Source organism: Saprolegnia diclina, assembly GCF_000281045.1.
Source record: "Saprolegnia diclina VS20 unplaced genomic scaffold supercont1.23, whole genome shotgun sequence".
Taxonomy (NCBI): Eukaryota; Oomycota; class Saprolegniomycetes; order Saprolegniales; family Saprolegniaceae; genus Saprolegnia; species Saprolegnia diclina.
Window position 1 is genome coordinate 234,863 of NW_008246090.1, and position 14,930 is coordinate 249,792.

A 14,930-nucleotide genomic window follows, 5' to 3' on the forward strand; every position below is an offset into this window, starting at 1 on the left:
CAACTCGGCATGAGAGGCATGAGATATGCCATGTGATCGACTGCAAGGACCCGCTGCTTGGCGTCTGCATGCTGCATGCGATGGTGCGTGACCAAGGCGATGCGTGTGAGGCTGCATGCGGTGGTGCGTGACCAAGGCGATGCGTGTGAGGCTGCATGCGGTGGTGCGTGACCAAGGCGATGCGTGTGAGGCTGCATCGAAAGGTGTCGGTTCGGCCGCGCTGCACCGCCCATCCGAGTGTTGACGAAACAATGGTCGGCGCCGAGGCCGGCGGGCGTACGAACAAGAGCATGTCTTCGCGTTAAGCTAAACCGACGGAAATAGAGCCGATAGCACAAGTGTCGTGTACTCGTCCACGTGCTACCTCATACACTCGTACACGGAGAGTTATGCACCTTAGTTGTCGCTCTTCTTGGCCTCTTCTTCGAACGCCAAGCTGCACGTCGTCCAGGTCGCGCCAGCGCCGGCACCCGCACCAAAGCCCGTCAAGGCCGAGCGGCCCGCGCCCGTGCCTAGGTAGAATGTCAATCATCGCAGCCATGGACGTCGAGCAAGAAGCGTACGCGCAAGGACGAGCGACGTCAAGCCGCCGGCGACGAGGCCGGCCGAGAAGTTGACCATGAAGCTCTCGATGCACTTGTCCCACTTCTCGGAGATGCGGTACTCGGACGGGATCTCGGTCTTGGGGGCGGAGGCAGGCATGACGACGGCGATGGTTGTTTGTTGCGGAATGTCTACGTCAAGATGGCGGTCGTCGAAATTCGTGGCCAAACGCGCGCTCATTGGTTGAAATCCGTGCACCACGGCAGTCGACTTTTGACCAATGGCCTTGCAGTAATAAAAGCACTGGCCCTTCTTTCGCCGAGCGGTCCAGTGCTCAAAACCTCGCAACGACTATCAGCAGCATGTTGGCACGCCAAGTCGCGCTCCGCGTTCCTCGCGTCCTCGGCGTCCGCGCCTTCGCGTAGGCTCTTGGCAGTCATGGCGTCGATGGCTCATCCTGCGTGCATCTAGGAACCGCGTCGACATGGTCTTGAAGGAAGACGTCGCGCAGCTCGGCTTCTCGGGCGACGTCGTCAACGTCAAGGCTGGCTACGCGCGCAACTTTTTGTACCCGCAAAAGAAGGCAGTGTACGCGACCAAGCTCAACGTGGCCAAGTTTGCGCAGGCCAAGGAGGTCGATGCGTCGATCGATACCGAGCGCGAGCACGCGCGCGAGAAGATCATCAAGCGCCTCTCGACGATCGAGCTCACGTTCAAGCGCCACTGCCCGACGCCCAAGCCGATGACCAAGTCGTCGGTCACGGCGCAGAACATTGTCGACATGCTCGAGAAGCAGCATGGCATCGTTGTCGGCATCGCGCGCGTCGTGCTGCCGCAGGAGCTCAAGAGCACGGGCAACCACAACGTTAAGATCCGTGTCGACGACGGCATTGACGAAGAGGTCGCGGCCACCAAGGACGCCGAGGCCAAGGTCGAGGCGCCGGTCAACCCGGACGCGCCGGCGTCCAACACGACGCAGACGATCCTGACGCAGTTCGAGTCGGAGCGCTTCGACACGAAGGCCAAGAAGGACAACAGCACAGAAGCCGCCGTCGCCGACGAGTTTGTCTCGTCGACGCCCAAGCGCACCGTGAACCTCAAGGTCGTGATCAATAGACGTTAAAATAGCAAATACTAGTTGCCCCCACTTAATACGGCAACACCCTTTTCACCACAAGTCGCATTGCATAGTGGCTCCGACTACCGTACAACCACCCTGATGCACCTCGCGAATCAACTGCGATGGCGGCCACGTCCTGCAGCATTCGAGTAGCGGCAGCTGCGATCGCGGTGCGACTTTTCGCCACATCGATGCACTCCAGGCTTTTATAAACGCAGCGTCCAAATTGAACTATCGCATGGGTGGGCAGGTGTTTGGCTGCGACACTGTGCAGCTTCGAGGTCGCGACAGCTTTTGCTCTCAGCCCACGCTCGGTGACCACAAGGCCACGTCAGCGCGACGCCCCGACCTCCCACTCATATATCCCTCGATTCGGTCGCCCTTGCCTACTGCTTCTTCTCTGGGCTTCGCCAAATCATTTTCAAGCTACACCAGTGAGTATAGTGGACGGCAAAGGTTGGGCTCATGTCATGCTGTCATCCGAAATACTGACCGTCGCAACTCGGTCGCTATTGGCCCGTATCACTCCTCGCACGACAACACCCCTCAGCGATGCAGCCTTTCCTCAAGTATTTGGGAAATTCGACCTCTCTCCAGCTGTGGCTAACGTCTCTTGCTCATCGATGGCTCGTCCGACTTTGCACTTTTGGCCACTTCAACTTGAAACCTCTCGGATTGCATACGCACCATTTCATATCTTTCAACCTTTTACACTTTATATTCGGCAGCTACAGCGTCGGGAGGCCGTAGACGATCGGGTTGTAGAGCACACGGCCTTTCAATGGCACGCTCTTGACGGTGCTCCGGGCCTGCGACTTGGGCGCGTGGGCAAGATACCACGTGTCACCGACGCGGCGAATCGCTTTGGCGAGCGGTACGTTCTTGGCCATGAGCCCGAGCGTCGTCGTGACGCTGCGGTGGTTGGCGAGAAATGACGACGCCCACTGGTTGCACACGACGCTGTTGACGCCGGCGAGCGAGAAGAGCACGACACTGTTGAAGCTGTCTTCGAGGCTCAGCATCTCCTTCGACTTGTGCGTATCGCTCTTGCTCTGCCGGCGGTAGCTCGCGTAGTTCTCCATGCGGCTTGCGCCCCACACGAGATTGCACTTGGTCGCGTTCAGGCCCGCGAGGTGCGATGGGCTAAAGTGCGCGAGCGTCCGGTTTGGGCCGTAGTAGAGGAGGCCGCCGCCATGGCGCCCCGTGAGCGCCACCTGCCACTCGCCGACGCTCGGCACGCACTTTTGGCCCGTGAGCCCGCGCCACTGGAAGCTCGGGATCGTCTTGATCGCGTGCACAGTCGCTACAAAAATAGAAGCCGTGTTCGATTTTTGTGTTCGAAATTTGGTTCGATTTTTTGACGTACGTGCAATCGATGTAAGCGGCGACTCTGCGGGGTCGTCGTGGCGAGGGTCCGCGATGAAGAAGAGGTCGTCGCGCTTGAACGGTAGCGCCTTCATGCTTGCGTAGCGCTGCGCGAGGAGGTGCACGGAGAGGTCGCGCGCGTCGCCGCCTTCCAGCAGCGCCTCGAACGGAACAAGCTCGAGCGACGGGTCCACGAGAAGCAGCGTGAGCATGTCGTCCTTGGTCTTTGGCGGAAAGCTCTCGGTGAAGCAGTGCAAGAACGAGCCAAAGAGCGTCCGGGCTTCCTCCACCAGCGACTGGAACGTCGCTTCGAACGGGTCGTCGTGGCCGTCGTTGGTCGCATACTCAAATTCGTCCGACTCACCGTACGGCAAGTCGCTGTACTGCAAAAGCTGCTTGACACTACCCACGCGCATGGCTCGGAGCTTGGCTAATAGCTCGCGCAAGGCCAGACGCCGCGGTCGGTGGAGCTCCATGCGTGCGACAACCGGCGTCGCAGCCCCACCGGTGAGGCTGCCAAAGAGGTACTTGCCGTCGAGCGAGAGTTGGAGACTCAGTAGCATGTAGTTGGGCGGCAGGCTCGCGAGGACCTAGTCGACTATGTCAGTTGATCGACTAGAGTGATCGTAGACAAACAGCATCAATGTCGGCAGTGACTTGGAGGCGACGCCACGTCTCCGACTGCGACTCGAGGAAGAGCTTGGCGAGCTGCCCGGGGATGCTTGTCGCGGGTAGCTGCTGCGTTCGCTGCATGAAGAGCGACGGGCGGTTCGTGGGCTCGGCTGCCTGGTAGAATACCGACTCGGCATACGCACTCGCGACGCAGCTTTGGAACCTACGCGCCAACTCAGTTCATTTCTTTCAACAGGCTTGTGGATACCAGAGCAAGTATTTGGCCGCGAGGAGCGGTTGCTGGCAGCCATACACCTGCAGGAGCTCGTAGCATGTGTGTTTGATGGCGCGGCGATGCTGCGCTTTCACGGCCGACGCCAGCAGCTGTGTGAGGTACCGCGCAACGTCGTCGACCTTTGCCTCGGTCGCCAACGAGGTTGTGCCCGTGCTGCATGCAATCCCTTGCTTTCGCAGCGTGTCCTGGCCATAGACCCATGCTTCGTACGTCGGTGGGAGGTGCAGGCGAAGGCACTGGCCGACGCCGGCTGCCGACAGCCAATGCGTCGGATCCAGCTGGAGACTCGTAGAGAAGTACAAGAGCGCTTTTTGCGCCGGCGGCACACACATTTCTTCTGGTGTCTTGGGCGTCTTGGGTGCTGTGTGCGCGAGCCAAAGTTCCACGAGGTTCTTCTTCGCATCGCTCTCGACCTGGTAGACGACCATGCGCGTCTCGTCTTGAACCATACTGGCGGCCACATCGACGCACCCGAGCTCGTACTTGATCTGCGCCAACCGCGTTTGCAGCACGGGCTCGTGCGACGCCAGCGCCCAGAGCGACTCGATGTACGCGTGTGCACTGAGCAGCTGCGATCGAGCGTCGTCCAAGAGATTCACGTCGGTATCGATCGGGTTCCACGTCATACTGCGGTCGTGCAAGAGGACACCGTATGCCTGAAGAGTGTCGGCCATGACGACGTTGCCTCCGAGTGGCAAGAGCCGGCTGCAGCTCTCACTGAAGAGCCGCGTCGCTTCGGCCCAGATCGGCTGCCACTCACCGCCGGTCGCCAGCAGACTCTGGCTTTCCTGGACGAGCACGGTGGCGTACATGGCCTCCAGCTGAGAAAGGCACGTGATCGAGTCGAGGTCCATCAGATGCGCCTTGTCGTCGCCCACGACCGCGCGTGCGACGGGCGAGAGTGGGATCAACTGCAGCTGGCTCACGGCGTGCCGGCCGGCCGCAACAACATCTTTAGCATCTTTGATGCGCTTCATCTTGGAGTAGAGCGACGCAAGGGCTAGCACGTACTTGGTATAAGCTTGCACGTCGAGGTTGGGCGTCCCGACGGCACTCGTTAAATGGCGCAAGGCCATCGCGAGGTCGCCTTCCCGCGCGTGGAGCTGGCCAGCGCAATAGTCGGCCCACGCCGCTCCGCTCGGCTCGTCGTTGGCTGGTAGCGCCGCCAAGAGCTGCTTGACTTGCAAGTGAAAGCCGCTCGCGAGCAAAAGCTCAACCATTTCGAGGCCCAGATCCACGACATTGTACTTTGAAAACAGCAGCTTGCGTCGCCGGAGGAGGTCGGACGCGGTGCTGTGGGCGAGCGCCTTGTCCGAAGTCGGGACGCCTTGCTGCCCCCGAAGCGCCTCGATCGCGCGCTTGAGATAGACCTGGCTCGGCTCGATAAAGGCCATAGCTTCCAGCACGGAGGCAAGCCGAAGATCCAGTAAAATCGGAAGCAGCGTTAGGTCCCCGAGGGTCGACGACGCCGACGACTTGGTGCCATGTGCGATCGCATGCGCCAAGTGCAAACACGGGAGCACGTGGGTGTGGAGGCACTGGCTCACTGCCAGTTCGATGAGCTGGAGAAGGTAGTGCAACGTCAGCGTCGGTTGCGTCACGTTTTCGGGGTGCAGTGTCAGCGCAGAGAGCTTTGCCGCCGGCGTCTCACCGCAGAGTCTCGCCAAGTGCGGGGTCGTGTCAAGCTTGGCCCACTCGGTCGCAGACGTCGGCAGTGTAAACGACGGCGCAACGCCCGACTGGCCTCTCCACACGTCAAAGTCCGACTCGATTTTTTCGCCGGTTTGCTGCTGCGAGTAGCTCTCAAAGGCCGCTTGGAGCTCGAGCAAATGAAGCTCCTCGAACAGCACGTGCCAGATCTTGAGTACGTGCCCAAGACCCGCAAGAATGTACTCGAGACGCTCGGCGAACGAGTGCGCGGCGGTCGCCAACATCACGTAGCCGCGCAATGCAATGTCGAGGTGCCACCACTGCGCAACGACCGAGTCGTCCTTCTTCTTTTTGGCTTTGGCGCGCTTGGTCGCGCCCTTCTCGTTCGTCGGCAGAGCGTCCTTCCAGATGAGCGACAAGACCAGGCCTAATGCCGTGTGGATCTGGTCGTGGACGTCGTCAAGGGGAAACTGGTTGGTGTACAACCACTCGGCAATCTCGAGCTGGAATTGCGCTTGCTCCGGCATGCCACCGAGGTCTTTGACGGTGCGGAAGAGCGCCTTGTACTGCGCGGCCGCGTCGGTCGAGGACGCTGCGACGCGCTTGGCGACGCGCGCCTGGAGCAAGACGTCGTTGTCCTTCATTTTTGCAAAGCCGTCTTGCACCGACTTGCCCAGTTTGCTCATAAAGATGACGCGGTACTGCCACAGCGGGCGCTGGTAGTAGGCTGGAATCGATGCAAACGCGGCTTCGACAGCGTCGAGACCAGGCTCCCAGAGATGCAGCTCTTCGTACACATCGAGGAGCGCGCAGATAAACTCGAGGCGGAAGCCCCAGTCGGACGCTGCGCCGGCCGCCTCCAAGTGCGCGAGCATGCGCTGCAAGTCGGGCAAGAGCTTGCGCCGAAAAGACGGGTTCGGTGAGCCGTTCGCATCCAGAATGTCGAGCACGCCGTTCCACATCACCATGGCCGCGCGCTCGACGAGGCGGGGGTTCCCCGCACGCACCCCAAACTCGGCGCCGAGAAGCAAATGCTGCACCGCAAAGAGCGCTACACATCACCATCGTGCATCGTATCTTGTATTCGAAATGCGCGCGTACCGAGTTCGTGCTTGATGTCGCGCTCTTGCGTCTCGGTGCCGCTCGCAAGATCCAATATCGCTGTCGCCCACACGGTCTGCGCCAGCGCGTACCAGCGCCAGATGGCGGGAAGGAGCAGTCCAGGCGGAATGTCACTAGCCGCCAACGGAGCTAACGCGAGCTCACAAAACTTTTGCGCTTCGTGCGAGCGCTCGAGAACGACGGCGGTCTTGGCGAGGCGCACCCACACTTCAGCGTGGAACTCGCGCTTTTGCTGGTCGAGCTCGAGACACGTCTCCTTCGCGGCCAAGTGGTCGACCGCAAACGGCGTCCAGAGACTGGTCGCCTTCTGGAAGAGCGCAAGGGTCTTGTCCATTACCACTTTGACATCCGCTTCGTCACTGCGCAGATCGTTCTGCAGTGCGTCGAGGAGCGTGAGGCAGCTCACGACCTTCATCGGCACGTTCTCGCCCACGATCGGCTCCTTGGCGCCGCGGTCGAGCTGAACGCGCGTCTTGATCTCAGTGAGCGCCTTGCGCTGCAGAATTGCGAGCCCGGGAATCTTGAGGACGGCGTCCACAGTTGCCTCGATCTCGTTGAACTTGCCGTCGTAGAGACGCGTGAGCCCTTGGGCAACGCTCGCCAAGAGCGGCAAATGGTACGCAACGCCGTCCAAACTCAAGAGCGCATGGAACGCCTTCTCCATGGCCGTGACAAGTTCGGGCAGGACGAGGTCGAGGTCGAGTGGGGATGGGCCAAAGAGGCCGTAGTGGTAGTTCCACAGGTACGTGGCCGCGTTATGGATCACATGTGTAGCTTTTGTGTCGAGCCCACGCTGCATACCCTTGAGAATCTCGTCAACGACGTGCCGCTTGCAGTCGTTCCATGCACTGAGGACGTCGTCGGGTGCGTCGCCCGCCTTGACAAGCAGCCCAAGCCGTCCGTCCAAGCTCGGGCTCTCCTGCTTGAGCTTTTGCATTTCGAGCGTATATGTCTCGGCGAGCACGAAGTGCAAACTCGCTTGCTGAACAGCTTCCAAGTCGACAAGCGAAAACACATATTTGTGGGCCCGGCTCGCGCCGCGTCGCGTGGTCTCGATGGCCTTGACGTCCCACGCGAGGGTCGCAATGTCGTACCAGAGCGCAAATCGCTTCTTGAGAACGTCCTTCTCGAGGGTCAGCGGCGACTCGGGCGCCGACGCATCCAAGAGCGTCACGGCTTTGTTGAGCCACGTGAGCTTCATGTGCTTGTCGTGCGACTCCTTGGACTGCTCGACGTAGATGAGCGCTTGGTCTTCGACCGCGTCTGGCTCGCCATAGAGATTCGACTTGAGGTCCAGCACGCGCTTCATCGGGAGCAGAAATTTATCAAACGGCCGGACTGCGCGCTCGGCACTCGTCGCACTCGGCGTCTTGGGCTTGGTGCTAGTATGGTTCGCGCTCTCATCGCTCGTCGCCGCTTCGCCATAGTCGAGGAGTAGCGCCTTGTTGACGTGCACGGACGCTTTGGCGAGGTAGTCGCACTTCATCTCGCATTTCGCGGTCTCCAAGTGCATTTGCGCACGGAGCGTCACCAGCGGCGAGTCGAGCTCTTCTAACAGCGACGTGGTCGCCGTGAAGAGCCGGTGGACGTGCTTGCGTAAGTGCGGCTCTAGCAGCGGCAGCGCGACGTTCCACGCGTAGATGCAAATGTCCTGCATGAGGTGCGCATCCCCCACGCGCTTGGCGGCTGTGAGCGAGCGCTCAAGGAGCTTGACGCCTTCGACGTGGTGGCTCAAGCGCGCGGCCTCGCGCTGCCGGGCGTCCAAGTTGGCCGCGTCCGCCTTCTCGAGCAGGTGCACGAAACAACGCAGCACATCGACGAGGATGCGCGCGCGGGCCGAGACGCGCTTGTTCTCATGCACGAGGCCCTCGACGATGCGGACGACCTCGAGCTGGTGCTGAAAGACACCGAGGAGCCCGACTTCAACGAGGTTGTCCCAGTCGACGCTGCCTTCGGGAAGCGCAGGAAACGTGTCGAGCGGTTTGTGCAGAAAGGTCTCGAGTTTGGCTTTGGTCACGAGTTCAAAGAGCTCTGCAAACGCGGCGGGCAGTGCTTCGGGCAATACGATCTTGCTCTTGATGGCTTGGATCGCATAGAGCGTCTGTGCCCGGCGTGTCACCATGTTCTTCTTGGCGGCCGCTAACCCTTTGGCGCACTCGGGGTCCTTGTGGCGCCCGAGGTGGATTTGCAAAAAGCACGCCTCTTCAAACAAGAGGACGTTGGCCGGTGCGTTCTTGGAGAGCTGCACGAGTGCTAACGCGTGCTCGCAGGCTTCGAGCGCGACCTTGCCGGCCTTCGCGAGCTGGTTGTCGTCGTCGTACGCCGCTGCGAGCGTGAGTTCAAACCGAATGAGCCACGCTTTGTTGGCGTCGTTGATGCTCTTGAGGCCGTCGAGAAGCGCGGCGAGCGACTCGATGAGGTGCTTGCTCGTGCGCGGCCGCAAGAGCGGGCGGGCCACGTGCCAGTACGCGACACTGGCATTGTAGACCAAAAAATCGTAGTGTGGGCGGCTGCTCGGCTCGAGCGCGAGCTTGAGCGCAACGAGGATCCAGTGGATGGCATACTGGACCTGTCCGACGCAGCTCTGCCCGGTGAGCGCGCGAGCCTTGGCGCCGAGGTACGTTGCCCGCACCAAGAGTGCCCGGCAGTAAAACTACGAGGTAAACGTTCGACACCATGGCATGCGAATGCGAGGAGTACCTGGTCCTTGGGATACGCGAGGGTGAGATACCACTCGATGCAAGCCTCGGCCGTGCCCATCTCGCTCTGCTTGAGCGCGACCTCGGCGATGCACGGCAAGAGCTCGGTGAGGCGCAGCTGGTCCTCGGGCACGTTCCCGAGCGATGTCCATTGCTGCACCTTGGCGAGCAGCGCCGAAGCCTGAACGATGGTGCGTGGCGCGGCGGTCGGTGGCGGCGGCGGGCCGTCGAGCTCCTTGTTGATCTCGGCGAGCGCCCGACGCAGCTCCAGGTCCAGCGCCATGACCTCGCAAAATGACCTTTCAAGATTTGCAAATGGCCAATGAAAAGCAGCAAGAATTTTCGACAATTTGAAAACAAAAATGTCATGAAATGGCACTAAAAGTCGTATATATTGGAGTTTTGGAGTTAGCAAATTGGAAAAAGCAAGAGGGATTTAGAGATCGTCGACGTTGAGGCCGTGCGACGCGTTGGCTTCCGTGATCGAGAGGATCTCGACCTCGTTCTCTTCAATCTTCATGTCGTCAAGCAGTTCTTCGACCGGAATGACACCCGTGCCCTCGTCGTCGTCCTCCATGTCCTGGTCGTCGCCCGCCTTGTCGTCGTCGACCTTGTAAATGTTGATCTTCGAACGCATCTCCTTGTCGTCCTCGAGCTCGTCCAAGAAATGCTGGTAGTCCATCTCGGTCTTGGTCTGCTCGGCCTTCTTGACCGGGACCGCCGACTCGATGCCTTCAATGTTCTTGAGCTTCCAGTTGCGGCTGCGCTTCTGGACGCGGCGGAGGAACTGCTTGCGGACAAGGATGACGTCGGGAAGCGTAATGCCTGCCTCGTCGAGCGGCTTGGTGTCCGAGTCGTTAAAGACCGACGTCGAGAGGTCGTAGCCCATGGCCGTGTCGCCGACGTTCAAAAGCATGCCGAGGTGCGTCGTCGTCTGGAAGCGCGTGTCGTTGACGCCAAAGTCCGAGTTGCGGACGATCTCCATCTCGGCGAGGCGCGTCTTGCGGTTCGTGCGCACCGGGACGCCGCCGAGCGTCGGGATCTGGAGCGGGTTCGAGTCCAGCACCGTGTACTCGACGAGCTGCTTGGACGACCGGAGCGCCTTGAACGGGTACCGCCAGTACTTGTCGTTGTCGATCTCCGCGCGCTGCATCGTGAACGGGTCAATCACGTGGATCGACGACGTGACTTGCGTCACAATGCAGAGCGACGAGATGTTGCCGAGCTGGCGCGCGAGCTTGAGCGGGAGCGCGACAAGGTCGTCCTTGCAGACCGTCGCGAGGTCCACGGCATACGTAAACTTGTAGTTGGCCGTGTTGCTGTGGTTATCGGCCGAAATGAGCTTCTTGGCCGTCTTGAGCCTAGCGAGTTGCATAAGTTGTTGGCAATACCCAAGACAATAATGTACTTGATCGGGACCGTCTCGGACAAAAAGTCGACAAAGCGCAGCGCGTGGTTGCGCTCGACAAAGAAGAAGTCGACACCGTCCGGGTGCGACTCGATCGACGACGTCTTCTCGTGCACGCGGTGCTTGAGAATGAGCTGCTCGAGGTAGAAGAACGTGCGCTTGTGGTCGACCTTTTGGCGGACTTGGACAACCGCCTTCCACGAGTTGTTGGTGAACGAGGCTTGGCACTCGTCGCACTGCTGGTTGCGCACGATAAAGGTAACGACAAACGACTGCTGGAGGATCGCGCCGTTCATGACCTCCTTCTGCACCGTGAGCTTGAGCTTGAGACGCTTCGAGTGCGGCTCGGTCCAGACCCAGCCCGCGTCCACGAGCTTGACCTTGTTGAGGCCCGAGATCTTCTTGAGGCAGATGGCGAGAAGCTCACGCGACTCGAGCTCCGCCGCGACCCACGGCGGGCGCGACCACCTAATATGTTGCGTCACATGCATGCAGCGTCAAGAGCGAGCGTACTTGAGGCAGCCACGGCACTGGTGCATGATGATTTCCTTGGGAATGCCCTCGGTCACATCAACCTGGCCCTTGAGGCAGCTCACGCACATGTTGGCGGCGTTGGCCTTGATGGGCACCGCGCACATGCAACATAGGCTAGAGGTACATGAGCATCTCCATCGTCCATGGGGGGCGTACATGTTGGGCAGCGACTGCTCGGGCACGTGCAACATCGTCAGCGTCGAAGAATCGTTGATTGGCACTCTAAATTCCCAGAGCCAATCCTTTCCCGTTTTCAGCTGGAAATGGCTGGTGGCCTATGCGGCGCACCGATTGGCCAAAAACAATATCCATGGACCAATCGCGGACCGCGATCGTGCTTGAAATAGTGTGCAAATAGCCCTCCACACGAACACGGCGCCATTGGCACCATCCGAGGACTTCGCGCTCGTATCTCTTGCATATCAAAGGTGTTTTATTGCTTCTTTTTGAGCTGGAGCGTACGCTGTGCGCGGGACACACGGGTTTGGAACGCTGTCACGAATGTGTCTCTATCTAAATAATGTCGAAAACGAAAGGACAGTTGGATGGATAGCGACTTGATCGACACCAGTCCATGGATACTTGTGTGTATCTTTGTGCTCTCTACCGCATCAATGCAGTCGGTCGTCGACGTGTGCGAGCTTGCCGTTGTCTTGGTGGCATCGTCTCGCGCTTCTTGACAAATAGCCGGCGCGCTCGCCGACAACACTATTTTTGGTTTGGCGCCACCCACCAGGCCGTGTTCGGTGGTCGTGGTTTCATTGGCCAAAAAGAAAAGAATTTGGACAAATCACGTGTGGCAAAGGATCGAGCTTGCTCATTGGAGCAGTGTCGAAAAACCCAGCAACCAGAAGGATGGATGGCATGACCCCAGCTCCGACGCCCGGCCTTGGCGGCGGCCAGGACATCTCTGGCGCGCAGGTCAAGGACCCCGAGATCAAGTACATCTGCGGTGACTGCGGCATCGTCAACTACCTCGCAGCCCGCGACCCGATCCGCTGCCGCGCCTGCGGCTACCGCATCATGTACAAGGCCCGCACCAAGCGCCTGATCCAGTTCGAGGCCCGGTAAACGCGCCTCCTGTTACATATAAGAAAAGACTAAGTCGACTTCCGTAAGACGAATTCATATCACCATCATCCTATGCAAGCCATGTCTTATCGTGTGTTAAATGCAGTCTCCTTGGCCATGTCGCCTAGCCGAGCGTTCGCAGCGTCGCGAGCATGAGCGACTCGGGGAACGCACGCGTCGACCGCCAATGCACGTCGTGCGCTTCCTTTTGCAGGCCGCGCTCGCGGTAGTATGTGATGTACGCGACCCACACGTCTAGGCATTTTCGCTACATGAGCAACCTCGCAATGCCACCGCAACGCACCTTCGTCCGTCTGGCCAAACAAGTCGATGAGCTTCTCAAAGAGCGCCTTCACCGCGACCCGCTGCGCCGGCGAGTCGGGCTGCGCGACCTCGAGCGCCACGCACACGTCAAGCCACGCGTGCGTGTCGTCGTTCGGGAGCAGCTGGCCGTTGAAGAAGCTGCGGTACACGGGGCGCACGGCCGCCATGCCCTTGGTGCGGAAGAGCCACGTCACGTACTGCTGGCGCAGCACAGTCCAGTTGTTGGTCGCCACAAGTGCTTTCTACAGGACAGCGTGTCAGCACCGCGCATGGAAGCATCGCGTTGCAGGTTATGTACCTTGAAGGTCGCGTCGATCGTCGACGTCGACGCCTTGGCCGCGAACTGCAGCTGAAGGGAGCGCTCCCAGAGCAGCGTCGCGTCCGGAACGTGGCGCAAGCCTTCCTCAATGACGCTTAATGTGGCCTGGAACTTGGACGGCGCGGCTGCCGTCGTCTTGGCGCGCTTGGTCGCCGGCGCCGCCTCGACCACGCACGCCGCACGCATGACGAGCTGGGCGCGGAGGAGCCAGAGGTGCGCGTCCTTGGGGAAGGCCGTCGTCGCCGCCGTAGCGATCGCGATCGCCGACACCAAGTCGGCCGTGCGCAGCGTAAAGTCGACAAGCGCGGCGTACAGCGCCGGCGTCGACGGGCCCACGGACGTAAAGAGCGCGCGCGTCCGCTCCAAGAACCACGTCGACTACGCACCTCGTCCATGAGACGGCTTGGAAACTAGGCGTGCGTACCGCGGGGAGGCGCGAGAGCTCCTTGGCGCACCAGAGAAGCAGCTCATGGCGCATCGCGTCGGTCGGGAGGGTCTCGAGCGCGGTCGTGTAGCGCTACATAATGCATTCGACTCGTTGTTTCGTCAAGACTAGCACGACGCACCTCGAGGGCTTCGCTGCGCACGGCGTCCACGTCTCGCTCCAAGTCGAACGCGGGCTGCTGGCAATGCGCGCTCCAGACGGTCGCGTCGGTGCCAAAGTCCTCGAGGGCCGACGCGAGCACGATGTCGGCAATGGCCTTCGAGTAGCTCGTGGGGAAGAGGTGGCAGATCTCGACAAACTTGAGGCGGAACGAGGCGTCGTTCGGGATCGCTACGCGTTTTATGAGCTGATAGAGCCAAAGTTGAAGGCAAAAGACCTTGGATGGCGTTCTGGAAGACAATCTTGGGAATCGCAGCGTTGAGAATCGCTTGGCGCGACTCCTCCATGGCACTGACGGCCGGCACCTCGTCATTGTTCGCAAGGTTGGCCTCTTCGTCGAGCGTCTCAATCTCGAGCGAGAGCTCCTTGGGCTTCTCGACCGGCGCGTCGAGGCCGAGGAGCTCGCGGCGGGCGCGGAGCTTTTGGACGTAAAGGAATTCGAGGCGGAAGTACTCGGCCCAGAGGCGCTGCGAGTGCGGGTTGATGCGGATCGAGCGCTGCATGAGCACTAGACAGGATGCTGTGTGAGCACACGGCATGAGCGAGATATGGTCGTACCGCGCGCCGAGTCCATGTTGAGGTTGGTGTTGAACTCCCACGAGGCCGCTTCGATCCAAATGGCTTCGTTGCGCGGGTGCAGCTGCAGCGCGCTAGAATAGGCATGAGTATTTGTAGAGGGTTGAGGTGTGTCGTACCTCGTGAAGAGCTTGGACATCATCTTGCGGCTCGCATTGTTCTTGCAGTACGCAATATGCTGCAGCCAGAGGTCGATGTCGCCCTTGTGCTTGTTGATCGCGCGCTCAAAGATGTTGTGGACGCGCGCGACAGGCGCGTGGTCGCTGATCGTCGTCTTCTTGAGGCCTAGGCATCATCGACGTCGGCGAAGGATCCGACTGGCATGGCCGGTCGTCGTACCCATGCGCTTCTTGCGCTGACGGCGGAGTGCATCGAGGTTGAGCTCGTACTCGATGTAGCGGAGGCAGTCGACCTTGCGCAGCGGCTGGCGCTTCATCGTGTACTCAAAGTCCCGGCGCTTCTGCACGATCTGCCGGATCTCGTCCTATCGTCGTGATGAGCGGTGCGATGCGATCGGCGTCGTACCTTGGAGAAGATCTGGAGCTGCTGGAGATCCTCCAGCTCCGGGATCATCTTCTCCATGTTGTAGTTCACTTGGTCGGCCATCTTGCTTCGAGGGGTCTGCGGCGGTCGCGGCGATACGGAGCTCTGGCACCAAAGATGTTAGCGCTTCAATTTCAAGCTTTAT

General features: G+C 60.2%; 6 protein-coding genes across 6 annotated transcripts; 2 read left to right on the plus strand and 4 right to left on the minus strand.

The window, feature by feature from the left end:
• Window positions 1-277: 277 nt before the first annotated feature.
• Window positions 278-806, minus strand: SDRG_07838 (hypothetical protein). The gene is made up of 2 exons (XM_008613694.1): window positions 564-806; window positions 278-512 (listed from the first exon to the last, which is right to left on the minus strand). The coding sequence occupies exons 1-2, from the start codon at window positions 781-783 to the stop codon at window positions 397-399; spliced, it is 336 nt and encodes a 111-aa protein (XP_008611916.1). The 5' UTR covers window positions 784-806; the 3' UTR covers window positions 278-396.
• A 37-nt stretch (window positions 807-843) lies between these two features.
• On the plus strand, window positions 844-1,720 carry SDRG_07839 (hypothetical protein). Its single transcript, XM_008613695.1, has 2 exons — window positions 844-964; window positions 1,015-1,720. Exons 1-2 carry the CDS (start codon window positions 906-908, stop codon window positions 1,664-1,666), a joined length of 711 nt encoding a protein of 236 aa, XP_008611917.1. The 5' UTR covers window positions 844-905; the 3' UTR covers window positions 1,667-1,720.
• A 618-nt stretch (window positions 1,721-2,338) lies between these two features.
• SDRG_07840 (hypothetical protein) lies at window positions 2,339-9,706 on the minus strand. Its single transcript, XM_008613696.1, has 6 exons — window positions 9,408-9,706; window positions 6,687-9,360; window positions 3,909-6,636; window positions 3,665-3,863; window positions 3,030-3,618; window positions 2,339-2,966 (listed from the first exon to the last, which is right to left on the minus strand). The coding sequence occupies exons 1-6, from the start codon at window positions 9,687-9,689 to the stop codon at window positions 2,392-2,394; spliced, it is 7,047 nt and encodes a 2,348-aa protein (XP_008611918.1). The 5' UTR covers window positions 9,690-9,706; the 3' UTR covers window positions 2,339-2,391.
• Window positions 9,707-9,779: 73 nt separating this feature from the next.
• Window positions 9,780-11,591, minus strand: SDRG_07841 (nonsense-mediated mRNA decay protein 3). The gene is made up of 4 exons (XM_008613697.1): window positions 11,505-11,591; window positions 11,328-11,462; window positions 10,815-11,282; window positions 9,780-10,767 (listed from the first exon to the last, which is right to left on the minus strand). Exons 1-4 carry the CDS (start codon window positions 11,537-11,539, stop codon window positions 9,843-9,845), a joined length of 1,563 nt encoding a protein of 520 aa, XP_008611919.1. The 5' UTR covers window positions 11,540-11,591; the 3' UTR covers window positions 9,780-9,842.
• A 586-nt stretch (window positions 11,592-12,177) lies between these two features.
• SDRG_07842 (DNA-directed RNA polymerase I, II, and III subunit RPABC4) lies at window positions 12,178-12,501 on the plus strand. The gene has a single exon (XM_008613698.1). It carries the CDS (start codon window positions 12,204-12,206, stop codon window positions 12,417-12,419), a length of 216 nt encoding a protein of 71 aa, XP_008611920.1. The 5' UTR covers window positions 12,178-12,203; the 3' UTR covers window positions 12,420-12,501.
• Window positions 12,473-14,929, minus strand: SDRG_07843 (hypothetical protein). Its single transcript, XM_008613699.1, has 10 exons — window positions 14,768-14,929; window positions 14,582-14,726; window positions 14,362-14,527; window positions 14,225-14,316; window positions 13,884-14,174; window positions 13,629-13,837; window positions 13,487-13,579; window positions 13,042-13,440; window positions 12,724-12,985; window positions 12,473-12,674 (listed from the first exon to the last, which is right to left on the minus strand). Exons 1-10 carry the CDS (start codon window positions 14,846-14,848, stop codon window positions 12,544-12,546), a joined length of 1,869 nt encoding a protein of 622 aa, XP_008611921.1. The 5' UTR covers window positions 14,849-14,929; the 3' UTR covers window positions 12,473-12,543.
• Window position 14,930: the final 1 nt, after the last annotated feature.

Bases quoted from the DNA above. Each gene is read 5' to 3' on its own strand.
- SDRG_07838 (XM_008613694.1), bottom strand. From the start codon at position 783: ATGAGCGCGCGTTTGGCCACGAATTTCGACGACCGCCATCTTGACGTA. The intron at 513-563 runs GTACGCTTCTTG...CATTCTACCTAG, and splicing joins GACGTCGCTCGTCCTTGCGC to GCACGGGCGCGGGCCGCTCG.
- SDRG_07839 (XM_008613695.1), top strand. From the start codon at position 906: ATGTTGGCACGCCAAGTCGCGCTCCGCGTTCCTCGCGTCCTCGGCGTC. The intron at 965-1,014 runs GTAGGCTCTTGG...GCGTGCATCTAG, and splicing joins CTCGGCGTCCGCGCCTTCGC to GAACCGCGTCGACATGGTCT.
- SDRG_07840 (XM_008613696.1), bottom strand. From the start codon at position 9,689: ATGGCGCTGGACCTGGAGCTGCGTCGGGCGCTCGCCGAGATCAACAAG. The intron at 3,864-3,908 runs GTATCCACAAGC...GTTGGCGCGTAG, and splicing joins GCGGCCAAATACTTGCTCTG to GTTCCAAAGCTGCGTCGCGA. The intron at 3,619-3,664 runs GTTTGTCTACGA...ATAGTCGACTAG, and splicing joins TCACTGCCGACATTGATGCT to GTCCTCGCGAGCCTGCCGCC.
- SDRG_07841 (XM_008613697.1), bottom strand. From the start codon at position 11,539: ATGTTGCACGTGCCCGAGCAGTCGCTGCCCAACAT. The intron at 11,463-11,504 runs GTACGCCCCCCA...ATGTACCTCTAG, and splicing joins GAGCAGTCGCTGCCCAACAT to CCTATGTTGCATGTGCGCGG. The intron at 10,768-10,814 runs GTACATTATTGT...GCAACTCGCTAG, and splicing joins TCCGAGACGGTCCCGATCAA to GCTCAAGACGGCCAAGAAGC.
- SDRG_07842 (XM_008613698.1), top strand. From the start codon at position 12,204: ATGGATGGCATGACCCCAGCTCCGACGCCCGGCCTTGGCGGCGGCCAG.
- SDRG_07843 (XM_008613699.1), bottom strand. From the start codon at position 14,848: ATGGCCGACCAAGTGAACTACAACATGGAGAAGATGATCCCGGAGCTG. The intron at 14,727-14,767 runs GTACGACGCCGA...TCACGACGATAG, and splicing joins AGCTCCAGATCTTCTCCAAG to GACGAGATCCGGCAGATCGT. The intron at 13,580-13,628 runs GTGCGTCGTGCT...TGCATTATGTAG, and splicing joins TGCGCAGCGAAGCCCTCGAG to CGCTACACGACCGCGCTCGA.